Source organism: Schistocerca americana, chromosome 10 (genome assembly GCF_021461395.2).
Source record: "Schistocerca americana isolate TAMUIC-IGC-003095 chromosome 10, iqSchAmer2.1, whole genome shotgun sequence".
Classification (NCBI taxonomy): Eukaryota; Metazoa; Arthropoda; class Insecta; order Orthoptera; family Acrididae; genus Schistocerca; species Schistocerca americana.
In genome coordinates, this window is record NC_060128.1 from 109,847,102 (window position 1) to 109,873,359 (window position 26,258).

Below are 26,258 nucleotides of genomic sequence, written 5' to 3' on the forward strand. Positions count from 1 at the left end.
CCTTCAGATATTGTATTGAAGCATTTGAATTATTGGCAGTGAGGATCATGTATGTGAGGTGGAGTTATTTGTAATATATGCTCAAAAAATAATGCATACCGTTTGGAAATGGGCAGTAATGAAATACAATTTTCACAAGACTCCAAACCAGTCTATACATTATGTAGATTTATAGGATAAATGAATACAATTCAACCTCCAGAAATATAGGTTTTTAGTCAGAATTTACATTAAACTGGCTGTAATAATATGGCCGGTACCTGTATGGCAGCGGTGAATCAGTGCTCCTTGGAAAACATTATTAATATGGTGGTTTCTTTTTGAAATATTTTTATTTTTTAAAAAATTTGTTATGGTTTCTGTGTCTATAATTATGATTTAAAATTGAAGTAAACACTGAATAAAATGGTGATTGTCATTTTTTTAATTTTTATTGCTTGTTTTTATTGTTAAAGACGGTACTTCCTGAGTAATCAGACCATTGTCTTCTGTGCTCAAGCAAAGTTTTTGTAAGGAAAATAAAGTTTTACATGGGACAAATCTAATCTTTTATTTTTCTTGTGAAATAAAGGTGCTATTACTCAAAGACAATGACAGTCTTGGCTGAAAGTGTTCCTATTGTTTGTGAGATAACAAATAAGCGGCAGTGGCTTGCTCTAAGTTAAGTTGCTTGTGCTTAAAGTTGCTAGTAACTTTGCTATGGACTAAAAGTAAATGCTATGGTGCACAGATGGATTTGCCATATTGTCACTACTTTTACTGCTTTGGTGCATAGATCATCATGAGGACAGGCACTGCTAATCGGATCTCGCAAGTTGTTTTTTATTGTAATTCCCAACCTGGAAATCACATCTGGTGGTCGCATTTCTGTTCTTGGGAATGTCACAGATAAGCACTGTTTTCTAGCAACTGCACAAGTTGTTGACTTAATTCAAATCCATCAGGATGGAACCAACAGCTCCAGCAGCTAGATGGTTTTACACTTCAAGATGTGTTATTGGCAGTGCCTAAAATTTCACTTTCTGAAAGTAAGTGGGGGGGGGGGGGGGGCAACCATTCAGTTGCCTCTTTATTTTAGTTTTCTCACTTGATTTCTTACCTCGATACAATATTCTGCGTTTACCTTCTTTGCCTCACACCTTTCCCTTTTGAAAAAAAATACATACAGCCATCTCTACCTGTAATGATGCTGATAGGACCATAAAAATGCTTGAAAATAAATGTTGGGTTCCAGAGTGGAATAATATTAAGTCTGTTAAGTAAAACACACACACACACACACACACACACACACACACACAGTAATTGTATATAGTTATGGGAATCAGTTTGCCAAAAAGAAAGCATTCTTCAGAAAACTAATGTGTCGCAGTTTGTAGATGTATAAAATTGCTGATAGAGAGACATGTGAAATACTGTACTAAAATTGTGTGTATTGTAACATGTAGTTGTACATTTATATTAATCTTACAGGAGGAAACCATCTTCAGTTTATTTACAAGGCCGGCGGTGGCCCTCTGGGAGTGAATGTGGAGACTTCGTATCGCCTGGCTGACAACAACTGGCATTCTGTTTCTGTGGAAAGGAACAGGTGAGCCACCAAAATGATAGACAGTCAAAAATTGTTGTTGTACTGATGCTTATAGCTACTGTTGATAAGTAACTTTTTGCAGTTATTTTGTCCATTGTGTTCCCTTTGCAGGCTGCAAGATAATATACATTAAGTCGTGTTAATATATCTCATTGTTTGCAGTCCAAACTTATCTTTCACCAGCATTCTTTGACAGAAACTTCATAATAATACTGGTTAGTGAATTATATGTTTGCCTTTCTTACATTTATACTTTTGAGCATAAGTATTTTCTTTTGAGATGCTGTCAGCTTTTATTTTGATAGTGGCCAGGAAGAACAAACCAAGGCCTAATAAGCATTTACAGGGTTACCATTTTGTTTTTGAATATAAACTTTATTGTCAATACAATCTGAAAGGAACATATACTACAATGAAGAGCCGTCAATGGAGATTTGTTGTAACTCTGCACATGCTCGATATGTCCACCATTTCGTTTCCTAACTTCCTTCAAATGAACACTGAAGTTAGTGATTACCGTACGGCAAATGCCTTCCGTAATTTCACTGCAAGCTTCAAGAATAAGTCTTCTGAGCTCCATTGAATCACGTGGACGTTTCGGGAAAATTTTTTCCTTTAGATACCCCCAGAGAAAAAAGTCACACGGATTGAGGTCTGGACTATTGGGGGACCAATTTTGTCAGTCATTGAAGCGACCTGGAAACCTGAGTGAAATGATCCGCATGTCGAAATGCTCGTGTAAAAACTCCAACACAGTGTTTGCAGTATGTGGCCTTGCTCCATCTTGCATGGACCACTGCGTGTTGAAGGGTAAGGCAGTAGCAAGAAGCTGTGGAATGAAGCTATTGCGAAGCATGCTCAAATAACACTTGCTGTTCACAGTTTCTTCAAAGAAAAAGGGTCCACTTGACTGGAAATTGCTGCCCACGCTGTAATCCTCAGAGCATAATGTTGTCGTTCATGAAGCACTTGTGGGTTTTCAGTGGCCCAAAAGCATACATTTTGTTTCTTAACCACACCTTCTAAATGAAAATGCACCTCCTCTGAAAACCAAATGTTGTTGAGAGTTTCTTCCCTATCCTCCGCCCACTGAGCAAACAGTAGTCTCTGCTGCTTGTGTTCTTCAGTGAGCTGTGCACAGGTCATCTTGTATGGGTACATATGGAGGTCACTTTTAAGAATGTGTTGAACAAAGCGTCTGGATATTGCCAGTTGCAGTGCAGCCTTTCTACACGATTTCCCGGGACTTCTCTATACACCAACTCATACCGCTTCAATATTCTCCGGTGAACAAACAGGCTTAGGCCGAGGTCGCTTCACTTCCAATACTGTTCCTTCCTGTACAAATTTATCGTACAACTTGTGGATAGTCTTCTTGCAAGGGACCCATCGTGTGTTAAACTGTTGTCGAAAACGCCTCTGAGTCACAACAAGGCTTTTCGTTTCATGAAAAAGTAACACAATTGCCGATCGTTGCTGTGTCGTCAGTCTTCCATTGTCAGCCATTGCTGCTTACTAGTTTCCTAGCGGCAGTATTGTGAATTACACGTCATTTCGTAACTCATTTGTTTTTCCAAGCTCTGCTGGTACTGCTGTAGAGATCCCAGCGGGATATCTAATGTGCGTCGTAAATTGTGAAAGAAACAATTGGTAACACATTTCGTGTGCCATCCTGTATTTGCTAAAACGGTTGAGAAAAAGGTCGGAAAATTTATATTGGGATGGCCAGTACGAACTTGGATCTGACTTGTGGCAGTAATTGAGCATTTAAATTTGCTGGCAAATAACTTGGATCAATCAAAGTTTAACAACTAGAGTGCACCATGTCCCTCCATTTGCTTTCATTTGGCAGGGAATCATTACAAGTTAGTATAATTGGAGTGACCTCCATCGTCATCTACCATGAAGTAAGAAGACTTTCTCCATATATTTCATTTACTTTCACATAGATACAAGTGAGATACAAATTATGAAGAGAGAGAGAGGGGGGGGGGGGGAGGGGGAGGTCAATACTGAGTGAATATTAAATTGGATTCTAAATATTTTCAGTACTAGTGCTAAGAATGGCTACAGTTCTGTATACACAATGTGACTAAAAGTGTCGGGACACCCCCAAAAACATTCGTTTTTCATATTAAGTGCATTGTGCTGTCATTTGCAGGCAGGTACTCCATATCAGTGAGCTCAGTGGTCATTAGGCATAATGAGAGAGCAGATGGAGAACTCCGCGGAACTCACGGACTTCGAATATGGTCAGGTGATTGGGTGTCACTTGTGTCATACATCTGTATGCAATATTTCCACATTCCTAAACATCCTTAGGTCCACTGTTTCCGGTGTGATAGCGAAGTGGAAATGTGAAGGGACACAAAAGTGTACAGGCTGACCTCATCTGTTGACTGAGAGAGACCGCCGACAGTTGAAGAGGGTCGTAAATGTGTAAATGGCAGTCATCTATCCAGACCATCACACAGTAATTCCAAACTGCATCAGGATCCACTGCAAGTACCATGACAGTTGGCCGGGAGGTGAGAAAGCTTGGACTTCATGGTCGAGCAGCTACTCATAAGCCACACGTCATGCTGATAAATGCCAAACAGCGCTTCACTTGTTGTAAGGAACATCAATATTGGACAATTGAACAGTGAAAAAACGTTGTCTGGAGTGACAAATCACGGTACATAATGTGGCGATCCGATGGCAGGGTGAGGGTATGGCGAATGCCCGATGAACATCGTCTGCGAGCATGTGTAATGCCAACAGTAAAATTCGGAGGCAATGGTGTGAACGTGTTTTCATGGAGGTGGGCTTGCACCTCTTGTTGTTTTTGTGTGGCACCATTACAGCACAAGCCTATATTGATGTTTTAAGCGCTTTCTTGCTTCCCACTGTTGAAGATCAGTTCGGGGATGGCGATTGCATCTTTCAACATGATTGAGCACCTGTTCATAATGCATGGCCTGTGGTGGAGTGGTTACACGACAATGACATCCCTGTAATGGACTTGCCTGCACACAGTCCTGACCTGAATCCTATAGAACACCTTTGGGATGTTTTGGAACACTAACTTCATCCCAGGCGTCACTGACCGACATTGATACCTCTCCTCAGTGGTTTGAGATTGGAAAGAAAGCTAGTGCAATATTTTAAGGGCTCTGAGAATGCCTTCAAAGAATTGTATTAATTTGTGGATTACTAATTGCAGCTGCATGTAGTTGGGAACCAAGCAAATATCCCGTGCAGGGAAGAAGTTGCAAACAACCTTGGGTTTTGTGAAAATAATTAGCTTACATTAGAAAGTCGCATAAGGCAGATAAACTGGTGTTTGGAAAGAAGAGACAGTTTCACCACAAACGATTCATTTTTTCAACAAAAATTAAATATTAGAATATCATGAAAATCACAAATCTTTGCATGATACTAGCAATACAGGCAGAATAATTCTACTGTGAATAAAATTATGCATGACATTATTGTATACAGTAACACAGTGGAATGAAAATGAAGATGATGAAAGAAGGAAATAGTGGACCTTGACAGTTCTAACGAGGTAATAATTTAGAAATGAAATGACATGTGGGAATGTTTAGAGATAGGAATAATATAAATGCACAATGAATTTAGAGAGAGAGAATTAGCATGGTGATGTACAGAGGAAAAACAGCTTACATATTTGACATTATGAAACTAACTCTGGGTTGGAATACCAACAATATAAGGAAAAGATTGCTACTCACCATAAGGGTGACACATTGAGCTGCAGACAGATATAATGAAAAGACATTTACACATTAGCTTTTGGCCAAAGCCCCCTTCAGAAAAGGAAACACACACACACACACACACACACACACACACACACACACACACACACACATTCATTCACATAGGTAAGAACACCTCTCACACACACAACCGCCATCTCCGGCAGCTCAGAGCGGAATGCCGGAGATGACAGTGAGAGGTGTGCTTGCTTGTGTGAATGAATGAATGAATGTGTGTGTGTGTGTGTGTGTGTGTGTGTGTGTGTGTGTGTGTGTGTGTTTCCTTTTCTGAAGAAGGCTTTGGCTGAAAGCTTATGGCTGTCTGCAACTCAACCTGTCATCATTATGACAATTAGTAGTCTATCTTATCTTTTCCTTATATGTTTGACATTATGAAAGATAAAAAATTAACATTTCACTGCCAACAGTACATTCTGGAATGTCCCATGGTAGTCACAACTATTAATTAAGATTACTAAAAGCATATTGCATGGTCACAGCAGTAGACTGTGTGTCGATGTGTAGATCATCGTCATTCTCATTTTGTACAGTTTCCCACCACCTGTCTGTTGATTCCCTGGCCCAGACTTCTCCATTCGGTCACTTCTAACTTGGTCTATCTACACTCCTGGAAATGGAAAAAAGAACACATTGACACCGGTGTGTCAGACCCACCATACTTGCTCCGGACACTGCGAGAGGGCTGTACAAGCAATGATCACACGCACGGCACAGCGGACACACCAGGAACCGCGGTGTTGGCCGTCGAATGGCGCTAGCTGCGCAGCATTTGTGCACCGTCGCCGTCAGTGTCAGCCAGTTTGCTGTGGCATACGGAGCTCCATCGCAGTCTTTAACACTGGTAGCATGCCGCGACAGCGTGGACGTGAACCGTATGTGCAGTTGACGGACTTTGAGCGAGGGCGTATTGTGGGCATGCGGGAGGCCGGGTGGACGTACCGCCGAATTGCTCAACACGTGGGACGTGAGGTCTCCACAGTACATCGATGTTGTCGCCAGTGGTCGGCGGAAGGTGCACGTGCCCGTCGACCTGGGACCGGACCGCAGCGACGCACGGATGCACGCCAAGACCGTAGGATCCTACGCAGTGCCGTAGGGGACCGCACCGCCACTTACCAGCAAATTAGGGACACTGTTGCTCCTGGGGTATCGGCGAGGACCATTCGCAACCGTCTCCATGAAGCTGGGCTACGGTCCCGCACACCGTTAGGCCGTCTTCCGCTCGCGCCCCAACATCGTGCAGCCCGCCTCCAGTGGTGTCGCGACAGGCGTGAATGGAGGGACGAATGGAGACGTGTCGTCTTCAGCGATGAGAGTCACTTCTGCCTTGGTGCCAATGATGGTTGTAGGCGTGTTTGGCGCCGTGCAGGTGAGCGCCACAATCAGGACTGCATACGACCGAGGCACACAGGGCCAACACCCGGCATCATGGTGTGGGGAGCGACCTCCTACACAGGCCGTACACCACTGGTGATCGTCGAGGGGACACTGAATAGTGCACGGTACATCCAAACCGTCATCGAACCCATCGTTCTACCATTCCTAGACCGGCAAGGGAACTTGCTGTTCCAACAGGACAATGCATGTCCGCATGTATCCCGTGCCACCCAACGTGCTCTAGAAGGTGTAAGTCAACTACCCTGGCCAGCAAGATCTCCGGATCTGTCCCCCATTGAGCATGTTTGGGACGGGATGAAGCGTCATCTCACGCGGTCTGCACGCCCAGCACGAACGCTGGTCCAACTGAGGCGCCAGGTGGAAATGGCATGGCAAGCCGTTCCACAGGACTACATCCAGCATCTCTACGATCGCCTCCATGGGAGAATAGCAGCCTGCATTGCTGCGAAAGGTGGATATACACTGTACTAGTGCCGACATTGTGCATGCTCTGTTGCCTGTGTCTATGCGCCTATGGTTCTGTCAGTGTGATCATGTGATGTATCTGACCCCAGGAATGTGTCAATAAAGTTTCCCCTTCCTGGGACAATGAATTCACGGTGTTCTTATTTCAATTTCCAGGAGTGTATCTTCAATCTTCTTCTCATGTGTTTTCCTAGGCATCCTTCTCTTCTCCATTCTATACAAATGCCATATAATTTTAATCCTCTTCCATCAATCTTGTCTTGTAAGGGTTTCTCCTGTGTTAACTCGCTAACCTTTGAATTTCTTATCTTTAGAATACTCTTCAAAACCATTTTGCATCGTTTCATGAACTGTAATCCTTATCTTGAAATATTTCTATACTGTACATTTCTCACATGTTTATTGTCTTTCAGGAAAGAAGCTCGCATAGTGGTCGATGGGGCTCTGAAGGCGGAGGTACGAGAACCCCCTGGACCTGTTCGAGCTTTACACCTGACATCGGATCTCGTCGTCGGTCGGTGTTCTCATCATATTGTTGCTTACACTAACTTAAAAGTTCAATATTGTTATTTTTAACTAAACAAAAGCATACTGTACTCTCATGTTTCACAGTATTTGCTATTTCTGCTAGTAAAATACAGTCTACTAAGAGAAGCTAAATATGGAACCACAATTTCAAGAGATTGAGCGGTATAAAATGTAATTGCTTTAAAAGTAAAGGGGACCACTCACCAAATAGTGGAAGCTTTCAGTCATTGACAAGCGCACAGAAAAGAATGGAAATTTGCTAGCTTTCAGACATCTCCTCTAAAGAGCTAGAGAGAGAACACACACACACACACACACACACACACACGCACACACACACCTGTATAACTACATTGTGCTAGCTGAACACACAGTGCAGAGATAGCAGTTCAGTAGGTGGGCTGGAGTGAGGGGTTGTCTTGGGTGGGATAGGCAGAGGAAGAAAGAGGCAGGAATTATGAGGGAAGTTGGGAGGGATAGTTGGCAGCTTGGAGGATGCCAGTATGTGGGACAAAAATCCAAGAGAGAGAAAATAGAGGTAGCAGGTGTGTGACACAGGGGCACTGGTGCCAATAAGTTTGTGCAGCACAGAATGACAACATGGATTAGGATGGGGCAGACATGGATTAGGATAGGGTGACATGACAGGGCAAGAGGAGACCATTGGGTAGGTTGTGTGCATACAGATTGGGTTAGTGGAGATTGAGATCAGGAGGATTATGGCAGAGTAGGATGTGTTGTGACGTTAACTCCTGTCATCATATTTGAGAAAAGCTGGTATTGGAGGAAATGATCAGATGGCACGGGTTGTGAGGCAGCTGTTGAACTTAACTTGTGTCGAGCTCAGCAACATGTTCCATGACTAGTTGGTCAACTCTTTTCTCGTCCACAGTTTGGCAGTGGCAATTAATTCTGGTGGGCAGCTAGTCAGTGGTCATACCCATGTAAAATCCTTTGTATAAATTGCAGAGAGTTGATAGGTGATATGGCTGCTTTGCTTTCACTGGTGGTCCTGCCTCTGTTTGGATAAGCCTGTGACAGAACTAGTAGTGGATGTGCTGGGTAGGTGAATTTGGCAGGTCTTATGGCAAGGGTTGGGAGTGGAATAGCACAGGGGTGGACCAGGATTTATATACACACATCAGAAAAAGTTTTGCGTCACCCTGGTTCTCAAAACTACTGAAGATAGATGTTAACTGTGGATATTGTATCACAGACACAGTCCCTTTGACTGTTCAGAGATGTCACTAAACCCTTAATCAACCATGCATGAGGAGCGCCTATTAGACGGAGGGGGTCCGACAGCCGATCAGTTCCAGTCATTCCACCAGGAAAGAGGTACAAGGCTCGTGTTGTCTATAGGTCAACCATGCCTAGGCGGTCAATACCGCAATTCGATCACATTTGCATTGTTACTTTGTGGCAGGAAAGGCTTTAAACAAGGGAAGTGTCCAGGCGTCTCGGAGTGAACCAAAGCGATGTTGTTCGGACAAGGAGGAGATACAGAGAGACAGGAACTGTCGATGACATGTCTTGCTCAGACCGCCCAATGCTACTACTGCAGTGGATGACCGCTACCTATGGATTATGGCTCGGAGGAACCCTGACAGACAGCCACGCCACCGTGTTGAATAATGCTTTTCGCGCAGCCACAGGACGTCGTGTTTCGACTCAAACTGTGTGCAACAGGCTGCATGATGTGCAACTTCACTCCCAATGTCCATAGTGAGGCCCACCATTGCAAACACGAAACCGTGCAGCACGGTACAGATGGGCTCAACAACATGCTGAATGGACCGCTCAGGATTGGCGTCACATTCTCTTCACAAGTGAGTGTCGCATATGCCTTCAACCAGACAGTTGTCGGAGATGTTTTAGAAGGCAACCCGGTCAGGCTGAATGCCTTACACACACTGTCCGCAAGTGCAGCAGGATGGAGGTTCTCTGCTGTTTTGGGGTGGCATTATGTGGGGCCGACATACGCCGCTGGTGGTCATGGAAGGTGCCGTAACAGCTGTATGATGTGTGAATGCCACCCTCTGACCGATAGTGCAACCATATCGGCAGCTTATTGCCGAGGCATTCATCTTCATGGACGACAAGTTACGCCCCCATCATGCACATCTCGTGACTGACATCCTTCAGGATAACGACATCACTCGACTAGAGTGGCCAACATGTTCTACAATCATGAACCCTATCGAAAATGCCTGGGATAGATTGAAAAGGGCTGTTTACGGACGACGTGACCCACCAACCACTCTTAGTGATCTACGCCGAATCTCCGTTGAGGAGTGGGACAGTGTGGACCAACAGTGCCTTGATGAACTTGTGGGTAGTATGCCATGACGAATACAGGCATGCATCAATGCAATAGGACGTGCTGCTGGGTATTAGAGGTACCAGTGTTTATAGCAATCTGGACCCCCACCTCCGAATGTCTCGCTGTACGGTGGTACAACATGCAATGTGTGGTTTTCATGAGCAATAGAAAGGACGGAAATGATGTTCATGTTGATTTCCATTTCTATATTCTGTACATGTCCCGGAACCGAGGTGATGCAAAAACTTTTTTTGATGTGTGTATTTTCCAGGGCTGGCCGAATACCACTTTAGAAAGGTGGAAAGGATCAGGGGCAAGATGTCCCTAATTTCTGGGCAAAACATTAGATAAAGCGCTGGTGAAGAACATGATTCGGTTGCTCCAGTCCAGGTTGATATCGGGTGATGGGAGGGCCACTCCTTAGCAGCTGGTTCTTGAGGGTTATGGGAGTACTAGGGGTCTGCAAGGGTATGATACAGTAAATCTCTTTGGAGGTGATATTGCTCGTCTATGAAGGCCTATGTGAGACCTTCAGTGTTCACTTATTTGCATTTGTTTTGTAGCTCCTCAAAGGATTTTCCTGAAAGTTAGCAAGTTTTCATTTGTCTCTGTGCGATTGTCAAGAGCTCAAAGCCTGTTCTATTCAGTGAGTGGTGTCCATCACTCCTAAATTATTTATGTTCTATCAAAATGTTCCTTACAGTATCCACAGATATAAAAGTCATATTCAGTTATTTTCTTTTGATTTTGGGTGGGAGGCCTATAGTGTAATTGACAGGACCTTACAAGTTTTGAAGCATAATCATTAATGAGAGTTTAATGAGAAGAAACACACACTGGTGCCTCTTAAAAGCTAGAAAGAAATCAATAAGTCATCAATTTTGTGTTTTCTTTAACATCTCATTGAATAATGTTTGGGGCAACTTGTCATGTAGGAAGAATGCTTACATTACGCAAAAATATAGTGTTAGGGTAATATCTAGTGCTCATCCCTAATATTGTTGAGACCTCTTTACATTGCAAAGTGTTTCTAACAACTTAGTCCAGTTGAAGATGTGCCCATAATTAAGCACCAGCAAAATCTTGTATTAACAGTTCATTCAGGGTAGCGTTCTGGAAAACCTGGAATTTATTTACAAAAAAAAAAAAAATCGCAGAAATCTCAAGGAATTTCAGGAATTTCTTAAAATCTCAGGGAAGTCCATGTTTTTAACTCAACATTGAAATTAGAATCACAGATTATGAAATACTTAATATTTCAAAATGTGTTAGTTATACAAATATTATTCCTTATAAATATCAATATTTAAAAACTACAGTTAAACAACAGCTTATGGCTAGTATATGAGAGGATAGAAAGTCATTATTGTGGTGTCACCCCCTCCTCTTCCCTTCATCACTCAGTGCTTATTCATCAGGAGCTTCATATGACACAGTCATCCTCCCCATATATGGAGTTCTCTGTGTTTTTTTTGCCCCCCCCCCCCCCCCCCCCCCCTCCTCCTCCAAACTTTGTGCAGGCAGTTTGCAAATCTTTTCAGCCAGATGTCCTATGATGTAAAATACTTCATAAGTGACAAAGTGAACTGAAATAAGTTTTCAGTAAGTTTAATAAACACTCCTTTACTATTCACAGCACTCTGCAAGTACTGGGATAACTTTTCGATTCCACAACTATAGAAATCTTCTTCTAGAAATGATATTCCTTGAAGGTTGTTAGAGAGCAGAAAAGGTGAAAATCTGAGGGGACAAGCTCAGGTGGGAAATGACTTCCCAACTCAGCTCCTGTATAGCATTTTTTTGTCAGTCGAACAGAATGTGAATTGGCATTGTCGTGGAGTAGCATCACTTCATGCAGTCTTCCTTGTAATTGCTCTTGGATTGCATCTGCAACACGTCCGAGTTGTTGACAGTAAATGTTAGCAGTGTTGGTTACGCACCACTAAAGCAATGTGTATTAGACCACATCATTTTTCGTCGGTGCATGCAGGTCTTTGTGTGAGCTCACTCTCTCCCTTCTTTTCCTTATCATTCCAAAACAGCATTTGTCATCACCAGTAACAATGCAGGATAAGAATGCTCAATGTTGTTTGTGAGCCAGTTGATGACAAAGAGCCAGAGATGCACATATGGCCACCTGCGGATTTTTGCGATTTTGGCTTAGAGCGTGCAGTATCCGTGCACCCAATTATTTAACTTTTCCCATTGCGTGCAAATGTCGCAGAATGCTCTACTGATCACAGTTCATCACGTTTGCAGTTCTTGAGTACACTGATGTGGATCATTGTGGATTAATGTGTTAAACGATCTTCATCAAATCCTGAAGGTCTTGCTGAATGTGGAGAGCACCTAATTTCAAAAAGATCCTTCTTAAAATGAGAAAATTATTTTCTTGCTGTGCTCTGTCCAATGGCACTATTCCCATACCCAGTGCAAATGTTTCTGGTTGCCTCTGTTGCTGTCGCTCCTGTATTCAACCAAACAAAAGAATGTCAGGAATGTTCAGATTTCTTCACTTAGCATTCCATTCTCTAGTGTACACAGCTCGATTCATTGTTTCCAAATGACAAAATGATAGTATTTAAAACTCAAGTAATAACAGTAAACTATAAATAAAATGTGACAGTCGAAAAATAAACCCGTATCAACCGGAATACCAACGTGCATCACGCAGACACTACGAACCTATGCACCAACCTATTAATACTTACAGGCTTGCGGATCATGTAGCACACAAGATTTTCAGAACATTTAGATATTGTAAAGGGTATGTGAATAAATAAATTTGGTGTAGGAATCATCGTAAGCTACCAGACCATCAGGTATTGCAATCTTAAACACTAAGTTTTAGCAGTTGCACAAGACCCATAAGCAAAAGTAAAATCTTGAAGACTGTGACAGTCTTCTTTAACGCAAAAGAAAAGGAACATGTGTCTGTAGACAATATTAGATGCTGTGTTCCAATTAAAGGGTGATACCTGCTTTAACAAACTTTTAACTTGAAATCCAGTAGTACTCAGTGACATGCACCCGAGCAAGTCTGAGGCAAATGGTAGGAGACAACTTTACAGTCGCAGTTAAAATATATTATGGGATTGCTGTACAAAACAGTTTTGTTTATACTGCTTGCAATAGAATTGCTTCAATTGTTGCAACAACATAGCAGTCACTTCGTGCATCATTTGCTCGAGTAGTATTTTATGATGATCCACTTGTAACATTACTGAAATGTGCTTAGTTTGCATCTTCATTTCTTTATGTCGTGACTGTAAATTTTATTTTTTATATTATTTTGCATGCAGCAGTTCATAATTTCAAAAAACATTTATGTTTGCCACCTCATTGCTTAAAAAATGATTCACACTTTCTATTGGACATCATACATTTGATACAACATAATGTGGAGACTTTTGTAATGTTTATGTGGTGGTTTACAGGAGCATCTGTAGACTACCGAGATGGATTTACGGGCTGCATCCGAGCTTTGCTGCTCAATGGACAGCGAGTAGACTTGCGAAGCTATGCGGAAAAGGGATTGTATGGTATGTAGCATCGCTGTTTTGGTCTTTAAGTGGTAGCAATTACGTTTATAATTATCTGGTGAGAGATTTAAAGGCTGTTGTACCTGTAAACGAACCAGTGAGTTGCTGATTCCACAGAAATCAGATGGCCAGTGTTTGACACATCTATATCAAAATTGGTTTAGAATAGTAGCTTTTCTTTCTGTGTATGAGTTTGATATTGAGTTGATGAGTATGGTTCTCGGCGCTACAGTCTGGAACCGCGCGACCGCTACGGTCACAGGTTCGAATCCTGCCTCGGGCATGAATGTGTGTGATGTCCTTAGATTAGTTAGGTTTAAGTAGTTCTAAGTTCTAGGGGACTGATGATCTCAGAAATCCCATAGTGCTCAGAGCCATTTGATGAGTATGGAAGCAGGAAGGTGGACAGTATTAGTGGTAGAAGCCAGGTTGTAGTTGGGAAAGATATCTTTAGTTAGAAGATGTGTTTTTGGATCTTCATCTGAGTTGGTGATTTCATTTTTATTACAATTTTTAACAACTAACATGTCTGTCTTATTTATAAGTAGGGACCTGACAATGTAGTGTCTGTTTTTAGGGAAATTGCATATAATTTTTTTTGCTTGTAAATTACTGTGCCTGAAGATAAAACCTTATTGCATTGAAACTGACTATTAAAAAAATGCCATTCGACTGGAGCAAACACTTCAACGATTTCTCTCCAAAAAGGTGTGCGATTGTGAAATGGAAACATGAAGGAACAACTAGACCTAAACAGAGACCAGGCAGGCCTCACATACTGATGGACAGGGACCGTTGCACATTGAGGAGGGTGATTGTAAAATATCATTGATACCAGCAGAACAACTCACTCGTGAGTTCTGAAGTGCAACTAGCAGTCCAGCTAACGCAATGTCTGTTGGTAGTAAGTTAAAAAGAGTGGGGTATAGCCATGTAGCAGCACATCATACGCAATGCATTTCCGTAGTCAATGCTAAGTGACTCTCAAGTTGTGTAAAGAGCAATACCACTGGGCAGTGAGTAGCTGAATCTGAGAGATGTGGAGTGACAAGTCACACTATAGCTTGTGGCAATCCAGGGGAAGGTTTTGGGTTTAGTGAATACCTGGAGAATGTTGTCTGCCATCTCGTGAAGTGCCAGCAGCGAAGTACAGAGGACGTCATGTTATGGTATGGTTTCTTGTTTCATTGTTAGGGTGTGCATTGAAGAAAATGCTAAATGTGGAAGGACATGCGCCCATTTCACAGCATTGTGTAAGGTAAGGCAATGGTTTGTGGATAGTAGCATTCCTGAAATTGGCTGGCCTGGCAAGAGACCAACTTGAACTCGATGGAAGAGCTTTGGAACAAGTTAAAACGTTGGCTTCGCGCTAGAGATCGGTGTCCGACATCACTACCATCTTTGGTTTCAACTCTTGAGGAAAAATGGACTTCTGTTCCTCCACAGACATTCAGACACCTCATTGAAAGTGTTTCCAGCAGAGTTCAAGATGCCATAAAGATAAAGGTGAAATATAGCCCACATAAATTTTGACTAAAAGGTTTCTGGGTAGTTTTTATCAGATAATCTACACTATGTGATCAAAAGTATCCAGACACCCCCAAAAGCATATATTTTTCATGTTAGGTACATTGTGCTGCCACCTACTGCCAGGTACTCCATATCAGCGACCTCAGTAGTCATTAGACATCGTGAGAGAGCAGAATGGGGCACTCCGTGGAACTCACGGACTTCAAACTTAGTCAGGTGATTGGGTGTCACTTGTGTGATATGTCTGTACGTGAGATTAAACATAGCTAGGTCCGCTGTTTTTGATGTGACAGTTAAGTGGAAACACAAGGGGACACGTGCAGCACAAAAGCGTACAGGCCGACCTCGTCTGTTGACTGGGAGAGACCGCCAGCAGTTGAAGAGGGTCATAATGTGTAATAGGCAGACATCTGTCCAGACCGTCACAAAGGAATTCCAAACTGCATCAGGATCCACTGCAAGCACTATGACAGTTAGGCATGAGGTGAGAAAACGTAGATTACATGGTCGAGCAGCTGCTTATAAGCCACACATAACGCCAGTAAGTACCAAATGTCACGTCACTTGGTGTACGGAGTGTAAACATTCGATGATTGAACAGTGTAAAAACATTGTGTGGAGTTTTGAATCACAGTACACAATGTGGCAATCTGATGGCAGGGTGTGGGTATGGCGAATGCTCAATGAATGTCATCTGCCAGCGTGTGTATTGCCAACAGTAAAATTCGGAGGCGGTGGTGTTATGGTGTGCTCGTGTTTTTCACAGAGGGGGCTTGCACCCTAGTTGTTTGGCGTGGCACTATCACAGCACAGGCCTACATTGATGTTTTAAGCACCTTCTTGCTTCCCACTGTTGAAGAGCAATGCGGGGATGGCGATGGTATCTTTCAACACAATCAAGGAGCTGTTCATAATGCACGGCCTGTGGCTGAATGGTTACACTACAATAACATCCCTGCAGTGGACTGGCCTGCACAGAGTCCTGACCTGAATCCTATAGAACTCCTTTCGGATGTCTTGGAACGCCGTCTTCGTGCCAGGCCTCACTGACACATCGATACCTCTCCTCAGTGCAGCACTCCATGAAGAATGGGCTGCCATTTCCCAAGAAACCTTCCAGCACCTGATTGAACATATGCCTCCAAGAGTGGAAGGTGTCATCAAGGCTAAGGGCGGGCCAACACCATATTGAATTCCGGCATTACTGTTGGAGGGCGCCACAAACTTGTAAGTCATTTTCAGCCAAGTGTATGGGTACCTTCGATCACATAGTGTATTAATTTGTTGACCAGGTATATAAAGCTTTTGCAGCACAATGAGAAAGTGACAAACTATATGAGTCACAGCTTAGGACCGAGGGTTCGGCTTTGATGATGAAGGCAATCTCGAGTGTTGTAGCAACCCGGAGAGTGGGGCCGCTGTGGTGTAGAGGTGGTGGGTTGTGGAGCCAGTGGTGCTGGTGTGTGTGTGTGGGGGGGGGGGGGGGGGGGGGTGTGTAGGAAAACTTACCTGTAAGATACAACATATTTTATTCATCTTAAATTACAATGCCGGAGTGCGGTGATACCCCTGGATTTGCCCTTAATAGGCACGTGGTCCACTAGTGATGCCGACGACGTCAGAAGGCCACAGCGTTGGGTGGCCAGTCGATGTCTGTGTCCTGCTTTACTGACACTGTTCATGTCAGTCAGCAGCATGTGCTTGAGTGAGCACTGCCAGTGACATGTATGTATGCTGAATTCTTGTAGTCTTCTGGGTTAGAAGCTCACCCTGGTTCGGAGGTACGGCAGCAGTATTGCTGTGGGTGTGAACTGCCCTCTGAGGCAGAAATTCAGTGGTGCCTGGGGGGTGGCTCCCTGTTGTGTCACCTAAGTCTGTGGGCCGGACTTAAAATTGTAAACTGGTCTGTTGGAGCTGGCTGCCCAGAACTGCATCAGCTGCTTACTGGCCCGTAGCACGTTGGAGATAGATGTGGGCCCGATGTCGTGGAGGGTGCTGCCAGCGTGCACGTAAGTGGCTAGAAGCAGAGTGTGTTTATAGCAATTAGTTGCAACCTTGTTGTGCCGTTACACTGCTTCCGGGCACGTACTCGTCAACATCTCTGTGTCCCAACTGTGAGGAAATAAACCGCAGGCCGATCGGGCATTACACAGCCTTTGTGTGATGTCACTACAATTGCGCACCTTAACCCGATTGTCTTGTGGTGTGCAAAGGGGCTCAGTTGTGAAACTGCATATCAACACCTCTGTGCCTGCCCACTTGCCTCACATGCGGCTGCAACAGATCTACTGTAATTCAGTAACACAGAAAACTTAGTGACTGCAGTACAACTTGATTTAAGAATTATAATAGCCATAAACTCTCATAATTTTGACATCGTACAAACTATGCATTTACTATTATTGATATTTCACTGCACCGTGATTGTGTACATGTGAATGCAGAATACGACTATGCGAGTGTGCGCAAGGGTGAAATGCTGATTCTTTGCTGTTTTGACCTATGATCCTGAAATCTGATCGTCTGTAATTTGTTTTTTCTTAGTAGAGTGAGGATTCTTTTGGATTGTAAAGGACTGTACTTTACACTTTTGTAATCCAGTAGCTTTTAATTTTGAAGATGGTGCTACTGGTATCAGAGTCCCTTGTTATTTTTGGTCTGTTCTTACTGGTCATTATAATGTTTGAAACTCGGGTTTGAGTCTCGGTCTGGCACAACAGTTTTAATCTGCCAGGAAGTTTCATATCAGCGCACATTCCACTGCAGAATGAAAATCTCATTCTGGAAACGTCCCCCAGGCTGTGGCTGAGCCATGTCTTCGCATATCCTTTCTTCCAGGGGTGCTAGTCCTGCAAGGTTCGCAGAAGAGCTTCTGTGAAGTTTGGAAAGTAGGAGACGAGGTACTGGCAGAATTGAACCTGTGAGGATGGGTCGTGAGCCGTGCTTGGGTAGCTCTGCTGGTAGAGTACGTGCCTGTGAAAGGCAAAGGTCCCGAGTTCGAGTCTTGGTCTGGCACACAGTTTTAATCTGCCAGGAAGTTTCATATCAGTGCACACTCCGCTGCATAGTGAAAATCTCATTCTGATTATAATGTTTAGTTGTGAGATAGGACTTACTCCATATTTGGAAAAAGATTCCACTTTGAAACCCCTTCGCCTGTCTTACTCCCCCTGAGTTTCTTTTGTTCCTTTCACACTTATGTGCATGTGTGCTCTGTGATATTACAAGTCTGTGTTTTACTAAGTGTTCTGCATTGACAGGTGTAAGCCCAGGATGTATTGGCAAGTGCGACAGCAGTCCGTGCTTGAACAATGGGACGTGCCACGAAGGCTACGATAGCTACTGGTGTGACTGCAGGTGGACTGCCTTTAAAGGGCCCATCTGTGCTGATGGTAAGGACGGCTGCTGCTGCTGGTGCTACTGTTGCAGTTGTCTTCTTCAGCCCCATATTTCAACTATACTCTGGTCTGCAATGTACTACTTACTACAGTGATGTTAAATGTAAAATTAATTTTAGCAGAACTCTCCCATAAAAAAATTCAAAAAGCAATGTACAGCATTCTTATACATTTCACCCCAAAAAATATTACAGTTGTGTTTAAAGTTATGCACACGTATGAAAACAAATATTGATTTGTATTAATAATACAAAAATACAAAGGTAGATCAAATATAAATGGTATTTTATTTTTTTTAAATTAATTCAAATATAATTTATTTTTCTGCATAGTTTTCTGCTTTAGAAATAAGTTTTTCTAGGAAGAAGAAAAATTTTTTATCGCTGCATCATAGAATGAAGCTTGTTGAGTAGGGGGCCAGTTGGCACAAATTCGTGTATGCCCTTGTCATCTTCAAATCATTGCCTTTCCTCAAGTGTGTTTAAGTGACCAAAATAAACTAAAATTGCAGAGCAATAGTTCCAAGCTATGATCAAATTGCGTCCAAGGAATTTCTTGATGTTTTCAGACTATTAGAGAGGCAGTATGGGGCATGATATTGTCTAGGAGGAAGATAGCTTCTCGAATTGGTTGGTCTTTTGCGGTGATACGCAGGCATCACCTCGTGCAGCTGGTCACAGCAACATGCAGCACTGATTGTGCATTGCTTGTGCAAAATGTTAACGAGTCAAGTGCCTCGTCGAGCAAAGAAAATGGTTGAAAGAACCTTGCCAGCTGACAGTTTTGTCTTGGGTGTTAGTTGGGCTGCGTGCCCTTTCCTTCGCCATTCCATACCGGCTTGTTTCCAGTCGGTAGTGTAGTGGTGGACTCTTGTTTCATCACAGGTGATGGTTCCACTCAAAAATGCATCACCTTTTTCAACCCTTGGTGGAAGCCTCTGAAAGACCTCCAAAAGTCTCAACTTCTCATCTGCAGGCGATGGACTCATCTGGTACACACTTTACAGAACTTTAGGCCTTTTGTGACGATAGCTTGACAGCTCCCATAACTTATTCCAACCCATTCTGCATTTTCAGACATACTTACCCATCTGTCGTCTTTAAGAATGTCTCGAACTGTGTGTGAATATTTTCGACCGTAATGCTGGTCTGAGGATGGTGAGTGTGTTCCTGATTTTCCACTTGTTCTCATCCTTCCTTCCACTCTTTTTGCCAGAAGGCCACACAAGTCTTTGACAATGTTTGGTCCCTAAACAGTCAATCCCCAAAAAATTTTTGTCACTTGAATGTTGTTTATGAGCAAGAAATTTTATAATTATGCATTGTGCAGTGCTGACACATGTTGTGCTGACATTGTGAACACTGCTGATGAAATGGTTGCAAGTGTAGAATAACCAGCTCTGTCCACTCCTAAGGCCCATTCCAAGCATCTAGACCTGCAGGCCTAGTCCTGCAAACAAAATGCTGACAAACAAAAACTTATATACATTTGAGCTGCTGAGAATTCTTCCGGGTTGTATGGCCGTGGTCCATGGAACTCTTCAATCCCTGACGTTTCGTCAAAGGCTACGTTGGACATCTTCAGAGGTGCTCCTGGCTGTGCTGAGTCTTGCCTGCAGTCCGAAGAATTCTCAGCAGCTGAAACATCTGGTCTTGAGAGCCTTCATTTTATGATTATTTATATTTGATTTAATCTCATAGTTATTTGGCTGCCAACAAATAGGTAACCGCATAAGACTTTAAAATTGCTCTGGCCACCAACATATGGCATGCAAATGCACTTTTGGCTTACAGCTTGAACATTTTTTGCATCAACCTTCTAAATTTTTTTCTACGTAATTTTACTCGGCTGAAAGTGAGCATCGAGCTCTTCCTTATTGGCCAATGACCGATTTATTAATCAAATCGGTTAGCAGTGCTTTTCCAATTTTTGCAAATAATTGGAGATTATTACACTGACACCTCAACACAAACGCCGATTTTTGTGGAAGCCTGTTGTATGCTTCATAATTTTCCGAGATAATGTGACAGTAAAGAAATACATGACTCGGACAGTATTCATGCAGGAAACTATCTTTTGGATATTTCTGCAATGAGTGAATGTGCTTAGCAAATGACTCAAGATAATCATAAATATTTTCTGAGTACTCTACTTCCCCAGCAGGACCTGTTCATTGGCAATATGAGCACGTATTAACACTTTTCTCAGTAATGTTTTTTATAACTTACTTTCTGAAATATTAAATGTTAAACAACTGTACTTCAGCATTGTGTGTGCTTATGCAATAAAATGATTTGTCCAACAGTTCAATGTATAAATTTAATTCATGTACATTGTTGCTGTATTTAGTAAAAATATTTGCTTTTTTCACGAAAGGTTAGTTCTGTCAGTCTTCGTGTCAGTTTCAGATTTCCATTCATAATCTCTCTCCTTATTTGGCAGTCACTACAAAAATCCAATTTTTTGTCGTTCGGTGTGGGTTGACGTTCTATCAAAGAAGTAAATTTCTCGATATTAATATTTTCCATTTTGAGAAACAGTTGTTTTGTGCAGTAATCTGCCACTCGAAAACAATGAATGCGCGTTACAGCGTGCGACACTATCTCAGCCAGTGTAGAGCAGTTGATAATTTTATGCTCTCCTACAGATTTTTTTGTTGACTGATCTTTCAATCAAGCACGCACCACGTCTGCACGGTATCTCTGTCATAGTGAAAATTGTTCATGCATGCCTAGTCTTATACTTGGGTAAATACGGTAAATGTAGGTTTTCATGGTATGTGTCTTGTTTTATTTGATATTTTGTCTAAGAACTTGTAACTTAATACTTCTTTCATAACGGAGCCAAAAAGTAGATTCAGTATCGGCTAGCAAAAGATTTTTTTTTTTTTTTTCCTTCAAAATTACGTTGAAACAGAATGGATGACTGTGACACCATTGAGTTGAAATCAAAGTACTGCCAGTAGACACATTAAAGGTTGAAAAATGCTGTAACTAGTTTTCCAGATTGCAGGTCATCATCTGGACGGAAAGAGGGCTAGGTTTGGGAACATCGTAAAGAAGGGCAGCTGTGTCCAGCCAGTCTGTCCCATAATATTATAGTTTGTAATGCGACAGTGTGACAAGGGACTGAAACAATGTATTTTGCTACCTTTTCAGAATGCACCACCACCACCGTGTATACCTATTTATTACAGATTTCTGTAAAATGTACAAGGGTCACTCCAAAAGAAATGCACAACATTTTTTGAAAACATCAACTTTTGGTCTGTGTCTTTAGTATTTACAGAGGACGTAGAAACATTCTTCCTGCATGTATTCAAATTTAATTCAACCTGTTTCCACAAATCACACTGTTGTAGCACTGCATGAAGGTGGCTGCTGCACTTGATGTTGGTCTGAAGCAATGTGTTGTTAAAAAGTTCCTGTGTTGTTAGAACAAGACAATGACAGTGATGTAAGACAGTGAAAAATGATGTGTGTCAATGTACTTTAAAAATGTCGCAGGTATAGAAGATAAATTGGATGTTCTAAAAAGCATTATGCATTTCTTTTGGAGTGACCCCCATATAAAACATTATGTAGAAATATTTGAATTTGATTTTTTACTTTGGATGATCTACCTGCCAGCAGAGGAATTATGTTTCTTTATCCATTATCTAGCAGTAGAGAGAAGGCAAAGCTCTTCTGGTGCAATACGGCTGGTTATAACTATGTAGTATTAACTGAAAGTTGTCCCAGCATTTCAGTTTGATGTATAATTTTCGTTTTAAGGCAGTCAGCTTCCTCTGTTGATAAGGATCTGTTGCAGAGTATGTGGTTGTTCTTTCAGAAATTGGTGTGGTCATGAAATCTAGCTCCATCGTTAAGTATGACTTCATGGGTAGCTGGAGGTCAACCATTTCAGAAAAGATTCGTGTCGGATTCACGACCACCAACCCAAAGGGGTTCCTGCTGGGTTTCTTCTCCAACATCACTGGTGAATACCTCACAATCATGGTTTCCAACAGTGGTAAGTGAGATATCATATTTATATTGATTATCATTGGGTGTTTGCCTGTCAATACCTAGCAGAAACTGTAAGTTTAATTTGTACAGTCATATTTCTGTGTTTTGTTCATGTTAAATCTTTAAATGTCTAATATGTTGATAATTATTATGGTGAGGCTATCAGTTAATAATAATTATGCTGGCTGACAGAAAAAAAAAGAAGCACCCAGAAGACATAGTCAGTTGTAAATGTAACTTCATACACTTACACACCATTGTCGGGCTTGTGAATGATTAGATACTACATAAATTGAAGTGGGAGGGGGAAGGGAAGGGAAGGGAAGGAAAGGAACTGACAATATAAGCTGCATTGAGACATGGAGAGGAATCTGCAGCAACGAGTGAAATTGTGTGACAGACAGGGACTCGAACCCGGGATCTCCTGCTTACTAGGTAGTTGTGCCACCAGCTGTGCCACCTGGACACAACATTTATTGCAAATGTGCGGACTACCTCTGCAGTCTCCCCGTCCGTGTCCTCCGTGCTCACTAATTTTAGAGTCCTGCCAAAGGTCAAATGTAAATGTACATCCACACTGAAGGTTGTCGATTGACTCCCCATCAAGGTGAATCAATTATATGAATGTGTAATGTCTGTTGTTTCGGCCATGTCCGAAAGAACAGATGATTAAAATATCTGTAACTAGTAGAATGGCAATCAGAGTGCATTAGTGTTGTTCGTGTTTAATATTGTGACTTTGTCTGGTAGGGCGGGTAAGGAACACAAACAGTATCAGATGTTGTGTGCTCACAGTCCAGGACATAAAGATGTTGAGTATTCGTGTGAGACAGCGTTATCAGCGTGTGACCCTTTGGAAAGAACCTCATTGTGGGTCTTCAATTGGCCAGCTGATCAAATTGTGCAATATTGAAATTTGTGAGATGTTTTGATGTGACAGTTTGTCGTCGGACTACGTCAGAACGTAGGGGCAGGCATACTCATTAACGAGGGTACATTCGACAGAGTCTGACCACCACAGTGGAAGATTGACATATTGTGCATTGGGTGCATCATAAGCTCTTCACGACTGCACCTGCCATCTGAGAACAGGTAATGGACTACCTACGACACACCATTGATCGAAGAATAGCAGCACCAGACGTAGGGAATTACCGTCCCGTGCGTAGGCTGCTGGTAACACCACAACACAAACTGCTGTGTTTGGAGTGTTGCCATGACTGGAAAGCACAGACTGCTGACGAATATGCCACATTGTGTTCAGCAGCAAATTGCACTCCTTCATTACTCCGGACCGCCACTGTCAGCAATTATGGTAGCAATGTGGGGAGAGGTCCCATTCTTCCAATGTTTTGGAGAGGCACAGGAATATTGCTGCTGGTGTCGTGAGGAGCCATGTATATGACTTTAAGTCACAGCTGGTAGCAATTGAAGGAACTGTGACTGCTCAGCGGTACGTCACAGACTTCCTGTAACTTCGTGTTACCTCTCCAGAGTGTATACGATCCGGGACAACCAGGAGATCCAGGAAAAACCCGGAAATTTTTTCATTGTTTAAGTTTCAAATTAAATTTTTGTAATTTTGGCTGCTAAGAACTGATACTCTAACAAAGGATATTACCGCATCCTGCTACTGCATAATAATACTGCAGCATTAAAACATGAACGAGAGAAAAAATGAAAATAAAACTTAAATTGCAAAGGAAATGCACCATATAAAATAGCAGTGCACGTACAAGCGTCTGTCAACAGCAAAATGTGAAGACTGTGCAATGCTTCATAACGACAAATTGCCTCCAATGAGCATGACATCAAAACAGTTTACATTAAGATTCATTTAAGCAGTTACAAGCGGGCTCATGCACATGCACAGTTGAGTCGCATATGACTAATACCTTCTCTTGCTTCTGGCTACTGAAGTGAGGCTGTTGGCTGTGTAAGCAGCAGTAGCAGCAACCAGCCACATGAGGTACTTGGAAAAAATTCACTGGCATGCCCAAGCTGCCAGGTTCACTCGTGTATCTGAACCGGGTGGCAATTTTTTTTGTCTTCTTTGGGGGGGGGGGGGGGGGGGCTGAGAACTGCAGGCCACATGAATACTTGGTCATGAGCCCCAGTTTGACAACCACTGGTCTTGTACACACACACACACACACACACACACACACACACACACAAATAGGGCAACAAGTTTGTATGTTCTTGCTGAATATGGCTGCTCAGGTTCTTTGTTTTTTGGTTTTGCTGATGTTCACGTTGGTGTTCTGAAACTTATTATATTGGTAAATTTTCATTTTACAGGTCACTTGCGTGTCGTATTTGATTTTGGCTTTGAGAGACAAGAGATCATTTTCTTGGAGAAGCATTTTGGACTCGGTCAGTATCACGACGTTCACTTATCAAGAAAAAATTCAGGTGCGACAATGATCCTACAGGTATGGAACTCTTCACATCAGTTTTTACGTTATGTTATGTTGCATGAATAATAGTGGTAATCTTGCAGTGCACGAAATTCACCAAGATGCCTTGCAAATTCTTGCAGATTATAAAATTCTTCAGTAAATTCTTAATGATGTAAAATAAGGTAAAATGACATTATGATATGAATTTCATGATAATGCAGTGGCTTTGTAGTTTTAAACTTTTTTCTGCCCAAATTTAAATAGAACCTACAATAGCTTATTCTTATCACTTACAGTTTAACAGTGTATTTCTTTTGTAATCTAGGTTGACAATGACGAGCCACGAGAATATAATTTCAACATTAAAGCCTCAGCAGATGCGCAGTTCAATAACATCCAGTACTTGTACATAGGGCGAAATGAGTCCATGACTGAGGGCTTTGTTGGCTGCATATCACGTGTGGAGTTTGACGACATTTACCCTCTCAAACTGCTTTTCCAGGAGAATGCCCCACCCAATGTCAGGTCTCTTGGAAGTGAGTATTATTATTATTATTATTATTATTATTATTATTATTCCCCCAGGAATAAACTAGAAACTTCTGCTGTGAAACATATTTATTGTAACAATTTTATTTACTGCTAACTGTTCAGTGGTTAGCAGCAAGCACTCTGTGAATGAACTTTAACTTCTTCTTCTTCTTCTTCTTCTTCTTTTTTTACTTGTGTCCGAGTGTAATGTACAGAGCAGACAGCTAGCACCATTTCACATAAGTAGCATATCTGATGATTAGAAGAAATATCAATAAGTAAATATGGAGGACGTAGAAGTTTATAACAGAACAGAACGTAACATGAAATCGTGGTAAGAGGCAATAAATACAGCAGCTCAGGCTGTTCTGCGTTCCCACCTGCGGGCCAATTTGAGATGCAGTGACGAAACTGCTCATGTGCAGACAGTCAAGAAAGTTATGGAAAACTCATTAAATCCTCCTCTCTCTCTTTTTTAAAATACCCTCAGCAAAATGCTGACAAATTTAACACAATGTCTTCATTCAACCAATCCACTAACAGGATACAAAACAATTTCCTTACATATGACAATGCTTAGTCAGTAGAGAACTTCACATGTATCCTAATACTTAGTGGTGTACTAAACATCATTCTCCAACATGTAAATAAAGAGGGTCGCGATTCTGTGAAATATTTGTCTGTGTAATCTCTCTTTTTGGTAGGATTTAAGTAGTTTTCTGTGTAGAGAATAGAAATTTTGTTTTTGGGAAATTTGT

The 26,258-nt window shown here is 42.1% G+C and overlaps 1 protein-coding gene across 2 annotated transcripts in view; it reads left to right on the forward strand.

Moving 5' to 3' along the window:
- LOC124552683 (neurexin-4) overlaps window positions 1–26,258 on the forward strand; it is a 174,111-nt gene that overhangs the window by 139,554 nt on the left and 8,299 nt on the right. For both annotated transcript variants that reach the window (XM_047127004.1, XM_047127005.1), the window contains exons 17-23: window positions 1,474–1,591; window positions 7,653–7,753; window positions 13,528–13,632; window positions 18,423–18,554; window positions 22,392–22,571; window positions 24,869–25,002; window positions 25,295–25,505. In XM_047127004.1, coding sequence (XP_046982960.1) covers window positions 1,474–1,591; window positions 7,653–7,753; window positions 13,528–13,632; window positions 18,423–18,554; window positions 22,392–22,571; window positions 24,869–25,002; window positions 25,295–25,505 — 981 coding nt within the window. The remainder of the gene's footprint in view (window positions 1–1,473; window positions 1,592–7,652; window positions 7,754–13,527; window positions 13,633–18,422; window positions 18,555–22,391; window positions 22,572–24,868; window positions 25,003–25,294; window positions 25,506–26,258) is intronic.